This window comes from Salmo salar, chromosome ssa18, assembly GCF_905237065.1.
Source record: "Salmo salar chromosome ssa18, Ssal_v3.1, whole genome shotgun sequence".
Lineage (NCBI taxonomy): Eukaryota > Metazoa > Chordata > Actinopteri > Salmoniformes > Salmonidae > Salmo > Salmo salar.
The window spans coordinates 25,379,875-25,400,334 of record NC_059459.1 but is presented as its reverse complement, the minus strand read 5'-3'; the positions used below and the strand labels follow the sequence as shown (position 1 = coordinate 25,400,334).

General features: G+C 41.7%; 1 protein-coding gene across 3 annotated transcripts in view; it reads left to right on the top strand.

Moving 5' to 3' along the window:
* The window catches only part of LOC106577124 (attractin-like protein 1), a 355,235-nt gene that overhangs the window by 214,247 nt on the left and 120,528 nt on the right, over nt 1-20,460 (top strand). For all 3 annotated transcript variants that reach the window (XM_014154875.2, XM_014154874.2, XM_014154877.2), the window contains one exon: nt 7,198-7,276. In XM_014154875.2, coding sequence (XP_014010350.1) covers nt 7,198-7,276 — 79 coding nt within the window. The remainder of the gene's footprint in view (nt 1-7,197; nt 7,277-20,460) is intronic.

Sequence of the window (20,460 nt, the reverse complement as noted above, 5' to 3'; positions counted from 1 at the left end):
CAATACCTGTACTGACCTCGACTGGGAGAACCATGAGATGATTATAGGTTTTTGGTTTCTCTCCCTCTAAAAACAGAAATATATCATTCTAAATAACAAACAGGCTTTATTTACAAATTAGTAACAATGTTTACGTTCTTTGTAAACAAAATGATCTCAAATATTGTTATTTTTTAAACAAAGCTATTATTATTCAGTTAGAATTATATAAAAGACCGTTGGATATTCTCACAGATATATTATTAACTCTGTTATTAGCAGGACAATATATATGGGTCATATTGGTCATGGCTCCCGAGTGGCGTACAATGGGACTGCCTTGCAGTTCTCCAGCTGTATCTACTGAAAGCAGGCGAGGTTCAAGGCACAAGGGAAGGGGGCACGGGATGGGCTGCAGAGCCGCGCACTGAAGACCAACCTAGCCCATGGGGAAGGGGGAGGGGGTGGACCCCCACCCCGCCATACTGGCAACACTTTAAGGGGCATTGCACTAATAATGGCGCTGACTAAGGAAACGTTCCCGCTGTTCTGTTCTTAGTGTCAGTCTGCACTTTCAATCTAAAACAATGAAACTAATAATGGCATCTTTATGCTTTCATTAATAAAATAATGATAAAAATACTCTTTCAAAATGCTGTTTATTTAATTATGGATCCATAAAGAATTACTGTGGGAATAAATATCAGTGAATTACATAAATATCCTCCAATCCTCTATATGTAATTATTGGAGAGTCACGTCATATTTTTTGATATACTGTAGGCCTACCGTAGGCGACATGCGTCTCACTAGTGTTGAGTAATGTGCTGTTAAAAGTGGTGTAGGTCTGATTTATTTAATGAGCATATTGAAGTTGGAAGCAATAGGATTTGAAGCAATAGCCTACAACTATTTTAGAACCTTTCCCTCTGCTCTGAGACAAGCATGGGGACTGGTCTTGATAAATCAATGAGATTTTTATTTTCACTGAATCTCCGTTTGGGTATTAGTTAGGGTGTTGAAATGTTATGCTCTTAGTGTGACTTTTATTTAACTAGGCAAGTCAGTTAAGAACAAATTGTTATTAACAAGGACAGCCTACTCCTTCCTCCCCGTCAGGGAATTGAACCCCGGTCTCCCCGTGTCCGCAGGATTACTGGATTCTTTAGCTAAATAGCCCAGTACTGTACTCCCAGAGGGTTTTTCGTTTTCCTTGGAATAGAAACACCATAATATTAATCAATTTAATCCCAAACCTGAAAGTAAATGAAAGGTAGATCCAAATTATTTGTGACATTGTGGTTACAATAAAGAAGGTAAACAAGATGCTGTGTTTTTATTTACAGTAGTAATGGACAGCTGGTGGCATTTTGAAAACATGTTTCCAAACACTTGTAGCCCGATTAGCAGGACAATAGACTCTTTATAGCCCGGCTACTGTAGGTGTGAACATCCCCCTACCTGCAATGTATTCGATGCTGAAGTACTCTGAAGTGTTACTGTACTGCTGTTTTAAGTTAGAAATGTATTTCTTCATCAACATCTTTATGCTTTCGTTAATAAAATAATGATAAAAATTCTCTTTCACAATGCTGATGTTTATTTATTTATGGATCCATAACAAATTACCATGGGAATAAATATTACGGAATTACAGAAATATTGGAACAAAGTTGTCTAATGAAGGTAAAGAAATTGTTGCTTACTGGAAAATACTCTTTCCAACACACAGTCACGTTGTACAGCACCATTATGGCTATTAGTAGGGCTATATTTTGGACATATGGGCGGCGCACAATTGGCCCAGCGTTTCTCTCCCTCTAAAAACAGAAATAATTGTTTTGGCCTTTACAGATATTATTTTGCCATTTATTCAGATTACAATCGCTCTCTTTCGTTGTTTTGAAAACAAAATAACCTCCAGAACAACGTTATATATTATCAAGTTGATGAAACAGTCATATAGCGGTACATAAAGCTGAGTGACTCACTCATTCTTGGCTTTGGATCAAAGTAAATAAGTACCAACATTCTTTCTGATGGTCTTTAATAAAGAAATGTTTTGGTTATCCTGACCTGGACACCATGTACAGTATTATAAAAGCCCATTATGGGCTATTAACAGGACAATATACCTTTACCAACACCTCTCTGTATTTTGATACTTTGTGGATGGGGGCTCCCGCAGTGCAAAATGCGTTGCTACAGATGCAGGTTCGATACCCGTTCCGTCCGCCACCGGGAGACCCATGAGGTGGCATTTTGCCGTAGGCAACATGAGTCTCACTAGTGTTGAGTAATGTCCTGTTAAAAGTGGTGTAGGTCTTATTTATTTAAAGAGCATATTGAAGTTAGAAGCAATAGGATTTGAAGCAATAGCCTACAACTATTTTAGCACTGTTTTGCGCTGCTCTGAGACAAGCATGGGGACTGGTCTTGATAAATCAATGAGATTTTTATTTTCACTGAATCTCCGTTTGGGTATTAGTTAGGGTGTAGAAATGTTATGCTCTTAGTGTAACCTTTATTTAACTAGGCAAGTCATTTAAGAACAAATTCTTAATAACAAGGACAGCCTACTCCTTCCTTCCCGTCGGGGACCCCGGTCTCTTGCGTGCCCGCATTCTCTAGTACAGTTATTATTGAAGGCTATCAAATGCTTCTCAAAGATGCCTTCTGGTGGTCAAACTAGCACTAATTAGCATTAGTGGTACCAGTGGTTCACACTTAAATAACGTGTCATAGAATTCTGCGGCACCATGCAAGCTGCGCCGCAGTACACTGCAACTTTTAAAGGAGGAACCACTGTATGATCCCTTATTTATGTCACTTGTTAAATCCACTTCAGGCACTGTAGATGAAGGGAAGGAGACCGGTTAAATAAGTATATTTCGACACCTTGTAGAGTCCATTCCCCGAAGAATTGAGGCTGTTATGAGGGCAAAGGGGGGTGCAACTCAATATTACAAAGGTGTTCCTAATGTTTTGTACACTCTGTGTATATCCATTCAAACTCATTGGTTTGAATCTCATTGGTTGCGGATGACTTGGCTAAAGCCATTAATGTATATGTGTAACCCCAAGAAAAGTATGCTCAACGACAGGGAGTGGAATCAGCTTTGACACTCTCCTCCCCCTAATACCTATAGAATAGCAACAGTTAGCCCTCTTCTCTCCCCATTACTGCAGTAAGCCGCCCCGTTTGGGATTAATTGCTGGCTGAGTTTAATAGATTTGATGTGGAATGTTGGACTGATTGTGTTTTGAAATATGGCCAAGCCAATGAGCGGTGTTGGAGGAGAGGAAGAGTCTGTTCCTAACCATCCTAGTTACACTCCTGCCAGCAATATGGAGCTACAGCCATCATAGGGTTGTGAGACTTTATCATTTATTTCTTTTCCCACAGTTTTAAGACATTGGTGAAGAAATCGGTCATAGACTATGCTTGATGTATGGTCATATTTAATCAGACCTGCCATAGAAATGTTTATGCCGTATCTAAGTTTACACAATATTGCCTGCACACACATGGTTATAGTGAAAACTAGAAGTATGTACCATACAGTTTTCTTTTTTACTGAAGAATGTGTATGTTTATGATTGTGTTTTGCTTCTCATAAACTGTGTTATTGATGTGTGTGTGTATATATTTATATATGTGTAATTGGTGTGTGTGTATATATGTATATATATATTTTTTTGTCAGACCAGAGGACATTTCTCTAAAAAGTACGATCATTGTCCTAATGTGCAGTTGCAAACCGTAGTCTGGCTTTTTATGGCGGGTTTGGAACAGTGGCTTCTTCCTTGCTGAGCAGCCTTTCAGGTTATGTCGATATTGGACTCGTTTTACTGTGGCTATAGATACTATAGATACTGTGGCTATAGATACTAGATACAATTTTTTGTTTTCTGAGGTCTTGGCTGATTTCTTTTGATTTTTCCATGATGTCAAGCAAAAAGAGGCACTGAGTTTGAAGGTAGGCCTTGAAATACATCCACAGGTACACTTCCAATTGACTCAAATTATGTCAATTAGCCTATCAGAAGCTTCTAAAGCCATGACATTGTTTTCTGGAATTTTCCAAGCTGTTTAAAGGCACAGTCAACTTAGTGTATGTAAAACGTCCTCTCACTGTCAACTGCATTTATAACATGTGTAAATATTTGTGTGAACCTAACAAGGTTCAACAACTGAGACATAAACTGAATAAGTTCCACAGACATGTGACTAACAGAAATTGAATAATATGTCCTGGAACAAAGGGCGGTCAAAATCAAAAGTAACAGTCAGTATCTGGTGTGGCCACCAGCTGCTTTAAGTAATGCAGTGCATCTCCTCATCATGGACTGCACCAGATTTGCCAGTTCTTGCTGTGAGATGTTACCCCACTCTTCCACCAATGCACCTGCAAGTTCCCGGACATTTCTGGGGGGAATGGCCCTTACCCTCTGATTCAACAGGTCCCAGACGTGCTCAATGGGATTGAGATCCGTGCTCTTCGCTGGCCATGGCAGAACACTGACATTCCTGTCTTGCAGGAAATCACCCACAGAACGAGCAGTATGGCTGGTGCCATTGTCATGCTGGAGGGTCATGTCAGGATGAGCCTGCAGGAAGGGTACCACATAAGGGAGGAGAATGTCTTCCCTGTAACGCACAGCGTTGAGTTTGCCTGCAATGACAACAAGCTCAGTCCGATGATGCTGTGACACACCGCCCCAGACCATGACGGACCCTCCACCTCCAAATCGATCCCGCTCCAGTGTACAGGCCTCGGTATAAAATGCTCATTCCTTCGACGATAACGAAAATCCGACCATCACCCCTGGTGAGACAAAACCGCGACTCGTCAGTGAAGAGCACTTTTTGCCAGTCCTGTCTGGTCCAGTGATGATGGGTTTGTGCCCATAGGCGACGTTGTTGCCGGTGATGTCTGGTGAGGACCTGCCTTACAACAGGCCTACAAGCCCTTAGTCCAGCCTCTCTCAGCCTATTGCGGACAGTCTGAGCACTGATGGCGGGATTGTGCGTTCCTGGTGTAACTCGGGCAGTTGTTGTTGCCATCCTGTACTTGTCCCGCAGGTGTGATGTTCGGATGTACCAATCCTGTGCAGGTGTTGTTACACATGGTCTGCCACTGCGAGGACGATCAGCTGTCCGTCCTGTCTCCCTGTAGCGCTGTCTTAGGTGTCTCACAGTACGGACATAGCAATTTATTGCCCTGGCCACATCTGCAGTCCTCATGCCTCCTTGCAGCATGCCTAAGGCACGCTCACGCAGATAAGCAGGGACCCTGGGCATCTTTCTTTTGGTGTTTTTCAGAGTCAGTAGAAAGGCCTCTTTAGTGTCCTTAGTTTTCATAACTGTGTAATTGATGTGTAGATATGTATAGTGTAATTGTTGTGTATTGATGTGTTCATGCAGGGCTCATCTGATGAAGAGACCTTGGTCTTAATCAGGCTCCCTGCAGACTCCCTTCTTAAATAAAGTTAATAAATAAAACAATTTTTAAAAAGTACTGTATTTGGTACACAACTAACAAGGCTAATTCCTCTGATAGTTGATGTACTAGTGGTTTTCCAGAACATGTGGTGAGAGAGCATATTCACAGCCTTTCAGCAGGCTTGACTTGGAAATGTCACGCTAATTAAAACACTTTAGCCCTTTACGATGTGGTCATTGCTTCTGCGGTTCTTTCTAGCTGTACACGGAAGGCGTTAGTTATAAAGATATCAATTGTCTTGGACTGTAACTCACAAGTGTCTCTAATTGACTTCCTGCCTTGGCGGTTTGGTGCGTTGGCCTCCAGGACTTGTAAAAGCTGTGGTTGAAAGACGGGCTTTGTGTGATCTAACCTCCAGATGTCATTGGCATTAGGGTCACTCTGTGTGACAGTGCTTTCTGTCAGAAGTGCATGGCCATTCCTACTCTCCCTGACCCACTCCATGGAATGCGCTTGCTCCCTGGGGATATTGATGGTGTCCAACTGATGCCATTTCACCATATTTCACTTGGTTTACTTCAGCAGCCAGCCACTCAATCTTAGTCTATTTCATAGTGTTCGGTGCTGCTAGCCTTGTGGCGGACATTTCTGTAATCTTCTCTAAGGTAAACAGACAGGCAGCGCTCTATGCAGGCACATGGAGAAATGAAAACAGTCAAAGAAGTTGCAAAAGCAACCAAATCATCTGCAAAGTACATTGACACATTGACAAAGTAATTCCAGGAGATGATTAGACTGGCCATTTAAACCATTGACAAAGTAGTTCCAGGAGATGATTACACTGGCCATTTAAACCATTGACAAAGTCGTTCCAGGAGATGATTACACTGGCCATTTAAACCATTGACAAAGTAGTTCCAGGAGATGATTACACTGGCCATTTAAACCATTGACAAAGTAGTTCCTGGAGATGATTACACTGGCCATTTAAACAATTGACAAAGTAAATCCAGGAGATGATTACACTGGCCATTTAAACCATTGACAAAGTAGTTCCAGGAGATGATTACACTGGCCATTTAAACCATTGACAAAGTAGTTCCAGGAGATGATTACACTGGCCATTTAAACCATTGACAAAGTAAATCCAGGAGAGGATTACACTGGCCATTTAAACCATTGACAAAGTAATTCCAGGAGATGATTACACTGGCCATTTAAACCATTGACAAAGTAAATCCAGGAGAGGATTACACTGGCCATTTAAACCAGTGACAAAGTAATTCCAGGAGATGATTACACTGGCCATTTAAACCATTGACAAAGTAATTCCAGGAGATGATTACACTGGCCATTTAAAGCGCTTATAAATTATTTCTAAAGTATGAATAGGGCTCACTTTAGAGTGGTTTAAAAGGGCACCTTTATAAATAATTGTGTAAATCATTTAGAAAGCATTAAGTTGTGTGAATAACTGTCTATATATAGCGCTTCCTAACATTTACACGTAGGAATACTAATTGATAAATGGTGATCGAACTATTTATAAATGGTTATTACTGAACGTTATTAGAAAGCATTACCAGATTGGTCATGTGACCGCTAAATACAGGTGGTGACCCCACATGGTAGACCATGAAAATGGCTCCTGACTCTTCTTGTGACATCATAGGGTTGATTGTAAAATAGTAGAATGAATGGATAACATAATGGATGATTAGCTAATTGTTTGATTGATTTATTGATTGGTTGTCCTGTTGTCCTCCTGCAGCTGTTTCCTGTCCCTTTTGCTGGTGGCGGCAGTGGTGTGGAAGGTCAAACAGACGTGCTGGGCGTCCAGGAGGAGAGAGGTAGGTCATATGTCAATCTCCTCAGCTGTCGTAATTGTTGGAAACCATGGTGGTGTTCCAGGCAGATACATTTTCAGTTGCACTGTGCACATCTACCAGTATTTAAGTGCCACATCAACTGAGCAGACAGGTATCAGATTACTAAATCTTATGGTGTAGTTGGGTGTTGGGAGATCTGGTGGGCAACTGAGATGTAGTCTGCCTGGAATGCGGCCCATAAGTGGAGCACACCATACAACACCCGATTCAAACTGACGCAAATGAGAGGGTGCTCTATTCTCACCAACTCAGACTCTGGGTGTGTCTTTCTGTCTCTCTGTCTCTCTATGTGTGTTTCAATGTATCTTGAATAGTGATAATTGGTAAGACTTTCAGGTACAGTATATGCATATTTGGCAGCTTTAGAAATATTGACAAAATTCTCTCCACCTTTTCATGGACAAGTGCACAGGCCAGCTCCTCAATGAAACTGACTGAGGGTCGACTACAGAACGTTTTTGTACTGGTAGTACTCCCCCCCCCCCTTATTACATTCTGTACCATACCCAATGTGTGCAGTTCACTAGTAGCTTCACCTGCAGGCAAAGTCCCATTTACCCCCTCCAGTGCCAAGGGTCGTCACAGCCACAAAGTCAGAAATCAAATCAAAATCAAATTGTATTTGTCACATGCTTTGTAAACAACAGCTGTAGAGAGAAATAATATACATTTCAAAAATAATAACAAGGAATAAATACACAATGTGTAATGATAACTTGGTTATATACATGGGATAGCAGTACTGAGTCCATGTGCAGGGGTACGATGTAATTGAGGTAAATACAGTGCATTCGGAAAGTATTCAGACCCCTTGACTTTTTCCAAATGTTGTTATGTTACAGCCTTATTCTAAAATTGATTAAATAAATGTTTTTCCTCATCAATCTACACACAATACCCCATAATGACAATGCGAAAACAGGGTTTTAGAAATGTTTGCAAATGTGTTAAAAATAGAAAACAGAAATACCTTATTTACATAAGTATTCAGACCCTTTGCTATGAGACTCGAAATTGAGCTTAGGTGCATCCTGTTTCCATTGATAATACTTGATGATTTATCACTTGATTGGAGTCCACTTGTGGTAAATTCAATTGATTGGACATGATTTGGAAAGGCGCACACCTTTCTATATAAGGTCCCACAGTTGACAGTGCATGTCAATGCAATAAACAAACCATGAGGTGGAAGGAATTGTCCGTAGAGCTCCGAGACAGGATTGTGTCAAGGCACAGATCTGGGGAAGGGTACCAAAACATGTCTGCAGCATTGAAGGTCCCCAAGAACACAGTGGCCTCCATCATTCTTAAATGGAAGAAGTTTGGAACCACCAAGACTCTTCCTAGAGCTGGTCGCCCAGCCAAACTGAGCAATTGGGGGAGAAGGGCCTTGGTCAGGGAGGTGACCAAGAACCCGATGGTCACTCTGATAGAGTGCCAGAGTTCCTCTGTGGAGATGGGAGAACCTTCCAGAAGGACAACCATCTCTGCAGCACTCCACCTTTACGGTAGAGTAGCCAGACGGAAGGCGCTCCTCTGTAAAAGGCACATGACAGCCTGCTTGGAGTTTGCCAAAAGGCACCTAAAGACTCTCAGACCATTAGAAACAAGATTCTCTGGTCTGATGAAACCAAGATCGCACTCTTTGGCCTGAATGCCAAGCGTCACATCTGGTGGGAACCTGGCACCATCCCTAGGGTGAAGCAAGGAGGTGGCAGCAGCATGCTGTGGGTATGTTTTTCAGCGGCAGGGACTGGAAGACTAGTCAGGATCGAGGGATATATAAACGGAGCAAAGTACTGAGATCCTTGATGAAAACCTGCTCCACCTCGCTCAGGACCTCAGAATGGAGCAAAGGTTCACCTTCCAACAGGACAACGACCCTAAGCATTTATGAATGTCCTTGAGTGGCTCAGCCAGAGCCCGGACTTGAACCCGATCTAACCTCTCTGGAGAGACCTGAAAATAGCTGTGCAGCTACGCTCCCCATCCAACCTGACAGAGCTTGATTTGATCTGCAGAGAAGAATGGGACAAACTCCCCAAATACAGGTGTGCCAAGCTTGTAGCGTCATACCCAAGAAGACTTGAGGCTGTAATCGCTGCCAACGGTGCTTCAACAAAGTACTGAGTTAAGGGTCTGAATACGTATGTAAATGAGATTTTATATATATATATATATATATATATATATATATATACATTTACAACAATTTCTAAAAAGCTGTTTTTGCGTGGTCATTATGGGGTAATGTGTGATGAGGGAAAAAAATGAATTTCATCCATTTTAGAATAAAGCTGTAACGTAATAAAATGTCAAAATATACTTTCCAAATGCACTGTATGTACATATATTGTAGGTAGGGATAAAGTGACTAGGCAACCTTAACCACACTGTTTTAACCTGATGCCTAACCTTAAGTTAAGACCATTTTTTGTTTTCATACATTTTTACGATATAGACAATTTTGTGGCTGAGCTATGTAGTGGGAACAAATGCCAAGTCAGCTACTTGACCCTTGGCTGTTCTGAAGGGTGTGTTAATGTCACCCGCTCTGCAAACACGGCTCACTCCTTAATGAACGGAGCGCAGCAATAAACAAGGCCATTCCCCCTTAATTACTGCTCCTCATGAACCAATTAACTCTGATGGAGTGATGCTAAATGAAGTGGAATAGAGTGATATATCACTTAAAGAACAGATGCCACATCGTGTTCATGCTTTCTCTTGTTTAACTTTTTTTTTTCCACAGGCTGCGAAACAGTACCATGAACACACGCATACAAATGTAAAACTTAAACGAGTCATCATTAGGCTTTTAAAATCAATACGAACAGCAGCGTGGATTTAATTGAGATGGTAACGTGCTCGGTTTCTGTGATATCCATTGAGATTTCACAGGGGACTCTGATAGTTAAACACTGGTGGCTTTGTTCCTCCTCTGCCAAGGCTGCTACAGTTGGCACTTTTCTTTTCATCAAATATGTTCTTTGGAGATGGTTGCTCCAAGCGTTCAGATATGTAATGGTTTTAATATCACAGAGGAGAATATTCCCGCCTGTCTTGTCCCTGTCTTGGCCCTTTGATCAAAATGTTTGCATCATATTAGACCATTTTTAAAGTATTTTATGTTTCAGATTATCAGATGAATTTTATATACAGTGGCAAGAAAAAGTATGTGAACCCTTTGGAATTCCTGGATTTATGCATAAATTGGTCATCAAATTTGATCTGATCTTCATCTAAGTCACAACAATAGACATAGTGTGTTTAAACTAATAAAACACAAATTATTGTATTTTTCTTGTCTATACTGAATATATTATTTAAACATTCACAGTGTAGGTTGGAAAAAGTATGTGAACCCCTAGGCTAATGACTTTTCCAAAAGCTAATTGGAGTCAGGAGTCAGCTAACCTGGAGTCCAATCAATGAGATGAGATTGGAGATGTTGGTTAGAGCTGCCTTTGCCTATAAAAAACACACAAAAAATTGAGTTTGCTATTCACAAGAAGCAATGCCTAAAAAAGAGATCTCAGAAGATCTAAGATTAAGAATTGTTGATTTGCATAAAGCTGGAAAGGGTTACAAAAGTATCTCTAAAAGCCTTGATGTTCATCAATCCACGGTAAGACAAATTGTCTATAAATCGAGAAAGTTCAGCCCTGTTGCTACTCTCCCTAGGAGTGGCCGTCCTGCAAAGATGACTGCAAGAGCACCGTGCAGAATGCTCAATGAGGTTAAGAAGAATCCTAGAGTGTCAGCTAAAGACTAACAGAAATATCTGGAACATGCTAACATCTCTGTTGACGAGTCTACAATACATAAAACACTAAACAAGAATGGTGTTCATGGGAGGACACCACAGAAGAAGCGACTGCTGTCCCCCCAAAATATTGCTGCACGTCTGAATTTTGCAAAAGTGTACCTGGATGTTCCACAGCGCTCCTGGCAACATATTCTGTGGACAGATGAAACTACAGTTGAGTTGTTTGGAAGGAACACACAACACTATGTGTGGAGAAAAAAGGCACAGAACCCCAACATCAAAACCTCATCCCAACTGTAAAGTATGGTGGAGAGAGCATCATGGTTTGGGGCTGCTTTGCTGCCTCAGGGCCTGGACCGCTTGCTATCATCGATGGAAAAATGAATTCCCAAGTTTATCAAGACATTTTGCAGGAGAATGTTAGGCTATCTGTCCGCCAATTGAAGCTCAAGTTGGGTGATGCAACAGGACAACGACCCAAAATACTGAAGTAAATCAGCAACCGAATGGATTAAACAGAAGAAAATACGCCTTCTGGAGTGGCCCAGTCAGAGTCCTGACCTCAACCCGATTGAGATGCTGTGGTATGACCTCGAGAGCAGTTCACACCAGACATCCTAAGAATATTGCTGATCTGAAACAGTTTTGTAAAGAGGAATGGTCCAAAATTCCTCCTGACCGTTGTGCAGGTCTGATCCGCAACTACAGAAAACGTTTGGTTGAGGTTATTGCTGCCAAAGGAGGGTCAACCAATTATTAAATCCAAGCTTTCACATACTTTTCCCACGCTGCACTGTGAATGTTTACACGGTGTGTTCAGTAAAGACATGAACATGTATAATTGTTTGTGTGTTATTAGTTTAACGGAATGTGTTTGTCTATTGTGTTGACCTATATGAAGGACAGATAACATTTTATGACCAATTTATGCAGAAATCCAGGTATTTCCAAACGTTCACATACTTTTTCTTGCCACTGTAGTGGGACCGCTGTTGATTTAGTTAAGTCCTTCAAAGTTCTCTGCCACGTTTGGATTAGACCTACTATAGGAAGTTGTGTTATACTGTGTGAAACAATTTTTCTGTTGTATCTACTGTTGTAGAAGTGTGTGTGTGTGTGTGTGTGTGTGTGTGGTTTGGATGGCCACTGGGAGTATAAAATACAGCCCCTGTACATGCATTGCACTCCTGTTTGTACTTATGCAGCAGATATGAATCCATAACACAGAGCTTTATGCCAGTATGAATGGTGGCGATATCTGCAGTGTACTGTAAAGTCTCCTCTTACCCGGCTATCCGTGTATTTGTTTAGTCCTGTTCCCCAGTGAGAGCACACTTGGTTGTGGACACGTCTACATTATTAATGAGCAAGAGTCCCATATCACAGAAGAGCTCCAATGCTGCATTCACTGTATCTCACTCCCCTCTCTGTGGAGGCCAACACTCAGCATTAACATGGCAGGTCACCCATGGGTTAGAGTCCAGTGGCACTGATATCACACACAGCCAGCTGTATTAGTTATTTTACTACATCCCATATATTACAGGGGGTTGGAGCCCAGTTTTATGACCAGGGTGGGAACAGAGAGGCATGTAGTGAAATGAAGAAAAACATTTCTGTCAAAAAGATGTTATGTAAAGGTAGTGTGATAACCATTCTAGTGCCTGTGTGCCTGTGGTCAATAGGGGAATGGAGTGTTGACTTGTTTTTGTGTGTGTATGTGTCTTTCAAACACACACACACACACACACACACACACACAGTCAGAAACAGTGAAACGCCATTGTCTGGTGTCAGTGCTGGCAGCTCGTAACTGTGATTAGATACGTAGGAGTCCTCTGAACCACTTCCTCCATCACTTACCCTGCACCATCAAGGGGAAAATTCACAATGCAAATGAATGGAGTTGGATGCTAATAAATATTAGATATAATACAATATATATTATTACAGATAATAAATATTAGATATAATACAATATATTATTACAGATAATAAATATTAGATATAATACAATATATTATTACAGATAATAAATATTAGATATAATGTAATATATATTGCTGATGCTAGGTGCCTCGGATGCTTGGGGTCAATAGGACCAAATGGGCCTAATTTATAACAACCATTATTCTTTTTCAATGTTCTCATTTCTCTTTAAGATTGTTAGTATATTAGTATATTTTCTCATGGGTTGTAAACGAGGGGTCCAGGGTTATATAAGTGAAACCCCACAAAAATGATATTGTAAATGATACTGTACAGCCCCATGGGGGAATTGTCCTCTGTGATGATTAGAGGACTGGTTTGCTAACTTACATGTAAACCACATGTGCTCTAGGTTTCTGTCATTTTCTTTTCAACAATAAAAGATGCAGTTTTATCTCTATATGTGATCTTCTAATGGATTACAGAGATGATAGTGGGCATAGATCAAGTCCCAACTATACAGTAATACGATAAAGGCCAATGTCTCATTATTTGACTTAATTCCATTGTACTGACAATTATATTGTATTCACAGAGGCACATATCATTTGTTAGCACATCTCCTAAGGGTAAACTCTGGGGGGATTATTGTAGAGAAGGTGAAAATGGGATCTCTTCAGAGTTAATTATGGATCACAACCAGCAGAGTGGAAAATACATTTACAGCTAGGCTTATGCTAATTACGTTTCCAACAATACTTTTTGGATATGAGATCAAACAATCAAAACTACTTTGAAATTCTAATGAAGATGCCCAAGACGGCTTGTACAGGCGTCTTTGATTCCCCTAATAGGGTTGCCCCTCTGTAGACCGTGAAAAAGCTGTATTTTGACAACTAACCTCATTAAGTTTGCTCCTCTTCTCACAATTGATAAATAAACAAACAAAGGAATAGATAATGGCCTTCTCATTTAATTGTCAAATGTATGCGTCACTCTCCTATGTTCTATTCATATTTGGTTGTCTGATACCCACTCTTTATTTGTCCTTCTCTTAAGCAGCTGTACAGTAAATGTGTTCTTTACATTTGCATTGGCTCATATTTACCCCTAAAATGTTCAGACAGCTAAAATATGTATTGGACTTAGTCAGATTGGAGAGTATGGAAGTGATGCATATGTCTCTCACCAGCTCCCCTCTGAGAATAACATCCATCCCCCTCTAGTCTCCAGTCCAATCTCCTAACTGCTAATCCAAACCACAGACAGATGTTGCCCAATTCTCTGATTAAATGCTGATTTCTTCCTGTAATTTAGTTGAACCGCTGTCGTCCTCTAAAGAGCAACATGATTTTTGTGGGCATTAATTAAACCGTGTGTGTGTGTGATTGTGTGTAATATTAGGTGAGAGACTTGTTAAGGCTGTCCACTTCTGACCTTTTGGCGTCTGTATGATAATTGCACCAATTTCCCGTTACATTCCTTATCTTAAATTAGACGGTCGTACTTCTTTGCATAAAGCAGTTCACATAATGCATCAATGACTGCAAAGAAATGAAACAATAAGGTTTAAAGATAGTCAGCTGTATGAGCTGCAAAAACATTCCATGACCAGAAATTTCATTCAATTCAATGTTTTAGGGTTATTAGTTAACTTTCCCTGTTATTCTCAAATTAGCCAGGTTTGAAAGCAATTATATACATTTACAATAGATGAAGTTGCTCCCAGTAAACAAATGTAGTCATTTAGATGTTTTATAATCTAATTGATAAAGTTAGTATATTTTCTGGCAGTAGTGGAACAGTCACCTAATGTGTTGAGGGAGAATAAATGTCATGAGAAAGTTATTTCAATAGCTGTCAGTGACTCTGAAGGCCTACAGTACTTGGTAGTTGGTACCAACTATAGAACCCTCACACTGTGCAACACAGACCACAATCTCCTGTTGGACAGATTATGTTGTCTGAGCCAGTGAGCACCAAATCACCCTTGCCCCATATTTGGCAGCCATTAATAATGGAGAAGGGTTTAATGTGGCCACGCATTGGCTCCCCCGGACAGCTTCAGTGTAAACAAACCAACGCCCAGCCCCCAAACGTCAGCAGCACTCAGTCAGACAGGCTGACAGCTATTCTGCATGCCACCACAGATCACCACAGCACTCGTACAGAGGGAGGATGATGTCAAAGTCTGACCAACCTCCTTCAATGTTGTATTTAAAAAATTATGATCTGGTAGGACAGCTTTCTTTCCATTTAGGGATGGATTTATCAGAGCCCATTTAGATAAACCCAAGGTTTACCCTTTCATACAGGAAACTGTATCATACCACCATGTTAGCCAGTCTACCATATGCTGATCAGGATCATAGTTTTATTTACCCATAAATCCTGTTTTTTCTTTAGAATTATCAGATTATACATACAATTTCAATAAACAGAGCCGACTTTGTGTTAATTTGATTTTGTTACAAGCTGCATGAGTGATAGTTATTAAAACGGTCAGTGTATTGGGGTATAGGCCAATGAGGACACAGAAGTTGGAGTAACTGCCATATAAGGAGACAGGGACAGTAAATCAGTGTATCTCCAAACACAGTCGTAATGTTTACAGGCCCACTGTGCGTTAATGACTCACACTATCAGCTCTACACAGGTGACCGCTTTTATCATCTGACGGTAGATTAGCCTGAAGGTCCCTAGCTTCGCCAGGATCTGAAACGCCCGCCGCCAGCATGCCAAAGTCAATCTTCAAAGGAGCCCGAGACTCGGTGCCTAGCGCTCTAAGGGACATGGCACAGACGTCTCCCTGGAACCATAACCTGGCCCACACCAGTTTTATTTGTGTGTTTGTGCCGGTTTCATTTATTTTCTTCTACCAAAGTGCTCAAGGCTCACTTTCTGTAATAACATCCCTTTGCTACCTCTGAATGTGTAATCTGATCCTTGTTGTCATGGTGATTGATGGTGATGATTGGCTGGTGTCTGAAATGCCGTCCCATGGTTGATGTTGGTTTCTATCAAAGTTAAGCCACAAATGCTGTTATGTTTGTTTTACAAATGTGTCTCTAAATACAGTGAAGTTACTGATATTACATGTTTATTTCCTTCTTCTAGAGCAGGTATTCCCAAACTGGGGTATGCGTAATGCCGTCGGGGGTACACCAAATAAAAATGTGATTCACATTTATACATTTTTTTCTCCATATTTTCGAACAATACATTTATACGGACGACACAAACAACTGGATTCGTTATCCCTTTCACGCCCTGCCTCCAGTCCACTTACCGATATCTGAACAAGAGAGCCTCATCGAAATTGCAACAAGCGGTTCTGTGAAAATGTAATTTAATCAGAAGCCACTGCCAGATTTCTAGATAGGGCTGTGCTCAGAGTATCCTGCCTTGGCAAATCGCGCTGTTAAGACACTGATGCCCTTTGCAACCACGCACCTATGTGAGAGTGGATTCTCGGCCCTCACTAGCATGACAACTAAATACAGGCACAGGCTGTGTGTGGGAAAGGATTTAAGACTGAGACTCTCCAATACAACCCAACATTGCAGAGTTATATGCATCCTTTCAAGCACACCCTTCTCATTAACCTGTGGTGAGTTATTCACAATTTTTGATGAACAAATAAGGTTTTATATGTAAGATGGCTAAATAAAGAGAAGAATTATGGATTATTATTTATGCCCTGGTCCTATAAGAGCTCTTCATCACTTCCCACGTGCCGGGTTGTGACAAACTCACACTCATTCTTATGCTTAATAGATGTATGTATAGTGTGTGTGTGGCAGGCTTACAATGACGTCAAAAAACAATATTTGAGAGTGCGCTGACCCTGGTGCTAGAGGGGGTACGCAGCCGGAGGTTGAATATTTTGAAGGGGTACGGGACTATAAAAACATTTGGGAACCACTGTTCTAGAGGTCTCACACAAGCCTGCACACTCAACAAGTGTATAGTCAGAGTGGGAACACATTGACAGTAATGTCTCGTGGACAAACTAAGTAAACATAAATGGTGCCATAGGTCTGTCATTGTACAAAGGGATGCGTGAGTTCACCAGCATTGGTTCCGGTGCCTGGGTTTGTCATCACTGGTTATTTGGACAAATCTTTCGAATTTCGGAAAGGGAGGGGACCTTTGGTCCCTACACTTACAAAGAGGGGGTGTAGCTCCTCGTTTCGCTCCTTGTTAAATCTCTTAACATGCATGGACCCAGAACTAAACTGAGCATCTGACCAATTAGGAAAGACTTTAGTTCTGGGTTAACCGAGATTCCATTTGAAGTGCAGATCATAGCTCTCCCACACTAGACTAAAGCATCTGTAGAGGGCCCTCTGTCCTCATTTCTCATTAGTTAGAACAGCCTGCCTCTCATTCAGCTTGGCGACCACATGCTGTCTCGTGATTGTTATGATAATCATGTTCTGGGTCCGGCTGAACTTGATGAGGAAGTTTAGCTGTCGTACTGATGCTAAAGCTGGAAGTGCCAATAGTGTCTGCTGGCAGCATTTTAGTGTGTGTGAATTTAGTCTGTGTATGTGTTTCTGTTTATGTGTGCGAGTGCGTGCATGTGTTTGCACGCACACACTTGTGTTTGTGCGTGTGTGTGAATTCACTCACACACACGGATACTGAAGGAAGACCTCTGTGTCTTAGTCAGCAACGATGTCCCCACAGTCCACCTCCTTCTTCAATCAACTCTATAGAAAATAAAATGAACACAGGCTGGTTTTATTGCAAACATCCAATTTACCATGCTTTAGATCCTAGCAATTCCCTGACTGCAGCTACATTTCTTCCTGATTAGCTAGTTGCAAATAACTATGTTTGGGGATGGAAATTGTGGCAGCTGCTGTCATGAAAATCAATTTCAAATAATGGAGACTATACAATAACCAAAAATCAGTTGTTGCGAGATGTCGCAACACAGGTTTGAGCCATGTGTTTTGAGCCATATTTCAATGGATTTGTAATGACATGTTTGTAATGACATCTGTAATCGTCTGTAAAAATGTAGAATGTGAAAAGTGTATTATGTACATTCCGTATATCCTTCAGTCCTGTGCTATCATTCCCTGAGATAATAGTCCCCCCCCCCTAACTGAGGCAGATTCCAACACCAGCACATATGGGCAGGTGCACAACTTGAAAGTAGCCACTTATTAAACCCTCTACCTCTGAACCAGAACCATTTCTGGCAGGCATTTGTCCCTCAGCCACTGTTTGAGCTGTGCATTGTGGATCTATCTGAAGGCTGTAAAGGGCTGTTTGAGAGGCACTGTGCCAGTTGTGAAACAAGGCAAAGGGAGATTTGATCAGACTCACTGGCCTTTTGATAACCTCTCATATGAGCATACGACAACTCTACCTCTCCATCCCTCTCTCATCCATCCCTCTCTCATCTATCCCTCTCTCTCCATCTCTCGCTCTCTTCTCGCTCTCTTCTCTCTCCATCTCTCTATCTCTCTCGCTTCTCTCTCTCTCTCCCCCTTCTCTTTCTTTCCCATATCTCTTGCTCTTCTCTTTCTTCCCCCTCTCTTTCTCCCCCAACATTCTTTCTCTCACTCTCTTTTTCTGTGGCTCGTTGGTGTGAAATGTAAAGTGGCCCTCCCACTCATTGGTGACTGTCACTGCTTTGTTGAGACTGAAAGAGTGCTGCTTTTAAAAAGCTTTATTTACTGTGAGTGCATGCCTGCGTGCATTCTTACATGCGTGTGTGTGACCAGATGGAATGGGAGCGGGTATGAGCCTGGGTCAGTCTGAATTCTGAGTTCAAGGGCCTTTGTGTTGTTGACACTCAGTAGAGACACTGATGAGGCCGTTATGGAAGACTGCAGGCTTCCTGCCTCTATTGTAGATGGAAACTCACAGATACAACAACACATAATTATCTTTGTATGTAATTACACAGACCATCATGCAATCAAGGCCCCTTTCTACCTTATGCATGTACCCTCACACAGAGACCCTCACACAGAGGCTGTCCAATACAATATCCAGCGAAAATCTAGACATATGCGTAACCATGTGTACTCAACCCCTGATCCATCCCCATTGCATAGCTTCCCTCAGCTTCTCTTTGTGACTAGGAGGTGTAAAACCCCTGTAAGCCATGATGGTTGGTTGGCTGGTGGGCTGGCTCGGTGGGCACGCCACAGCACGAGGACCACTGGTGACCTGAGGAGACTCTGAAAAGAGATGGATTAGCACAAAAGGAGAACACTCCGCTAAATGAACACTTTGTGCTTGTGTTCCGGAACCCAGTAGGTTTCCACCACAATACACCTGCCAATTATCCCTGCCTGTACCCCACAGGAACCCATATTGCAGACTCTTTTCTGATGTTCTCTGTTCAACTGAATGGCCGTACCTGGAAATACATCTCTCTGGTGGAAGTAGAACATGCACTTGAACTCACTTTATTTGTGATATTTAAAAAAATTGATTCTCAAATATTTGCAGTAGATATTTCCTCTCCTGGATGGTATACACAGATTGCTAAAAGCATTACATGTAATTTCACCGCTGTGCAGTGCCTGATGCCCTAGATTAATTGTTAAATAATCAGGTAGATGTGTGTTATTGGATTGCTGTTCTGAAGTGTGACGCTTAGAAACAGGATTAACAGTGAGATCTTCATCCTGCTCTGCTAGTAACTGACTGTACACTTGTTATTATCAATCTGCCTTCCTGTCAAACTGTTTTAACACAAGCTGCGATGCTCCCTGCAGTCTAGACAATCATACAATTAGGGTACAGCCCATACCCATTGTGGCAAACCTCTTCAAGGTTTTTCTTGACCCTTTATCTGTGGGTCGGCTCCACCTTCTGAGGGTTCCCCTTGCTTCTGGGAATTGTAGTTTTGGCAGTCGGACATTTTGTGATCTGTAGTTCTGATCGGGGTGGCCATTTTAGTGATCGGGCAGAGCCCGCTTATTAGTTCTGCCCTCACATATCTGCCATTTATCACTCGACCCGCTTCTTTGCCACACATCCCCCCCCCCCCCTCCCCCCTAGATCTGACCCCTAGGTTGGGCTACCGCAGCAAAATATGCGTGCATGCGGGATAACCCATCCACATTTCCCATTTCCTTTCCTGCTCTGTGTTTCAAGTCAAAGTGGGAGCGGGTATGAGCTGGAGACTGAAGAGACTGAAAAACCACCGCATCACCCGAGCGTTCTTCTCTTTAGCCCTATGCATCCATGTGAGTGGTGCATGGTCACTGATGAGGGTGAAGTATTTCAGGCTTTCCAGAGCCCACTTTACTGCCAGCGCCTCTTTCTCAACAACTGAGTAGTTGGTTTCCTGTGGTTCCAGCTTCCTGCTTAAAAACAGGATGGGGTGTTCCACCCCTTCTACCTCTTGAGACAGCACTGCTCCCAAGCCGACCTCTGAGGCATCCGTCTGAACCACAAACTCTCTCTCAAAGTC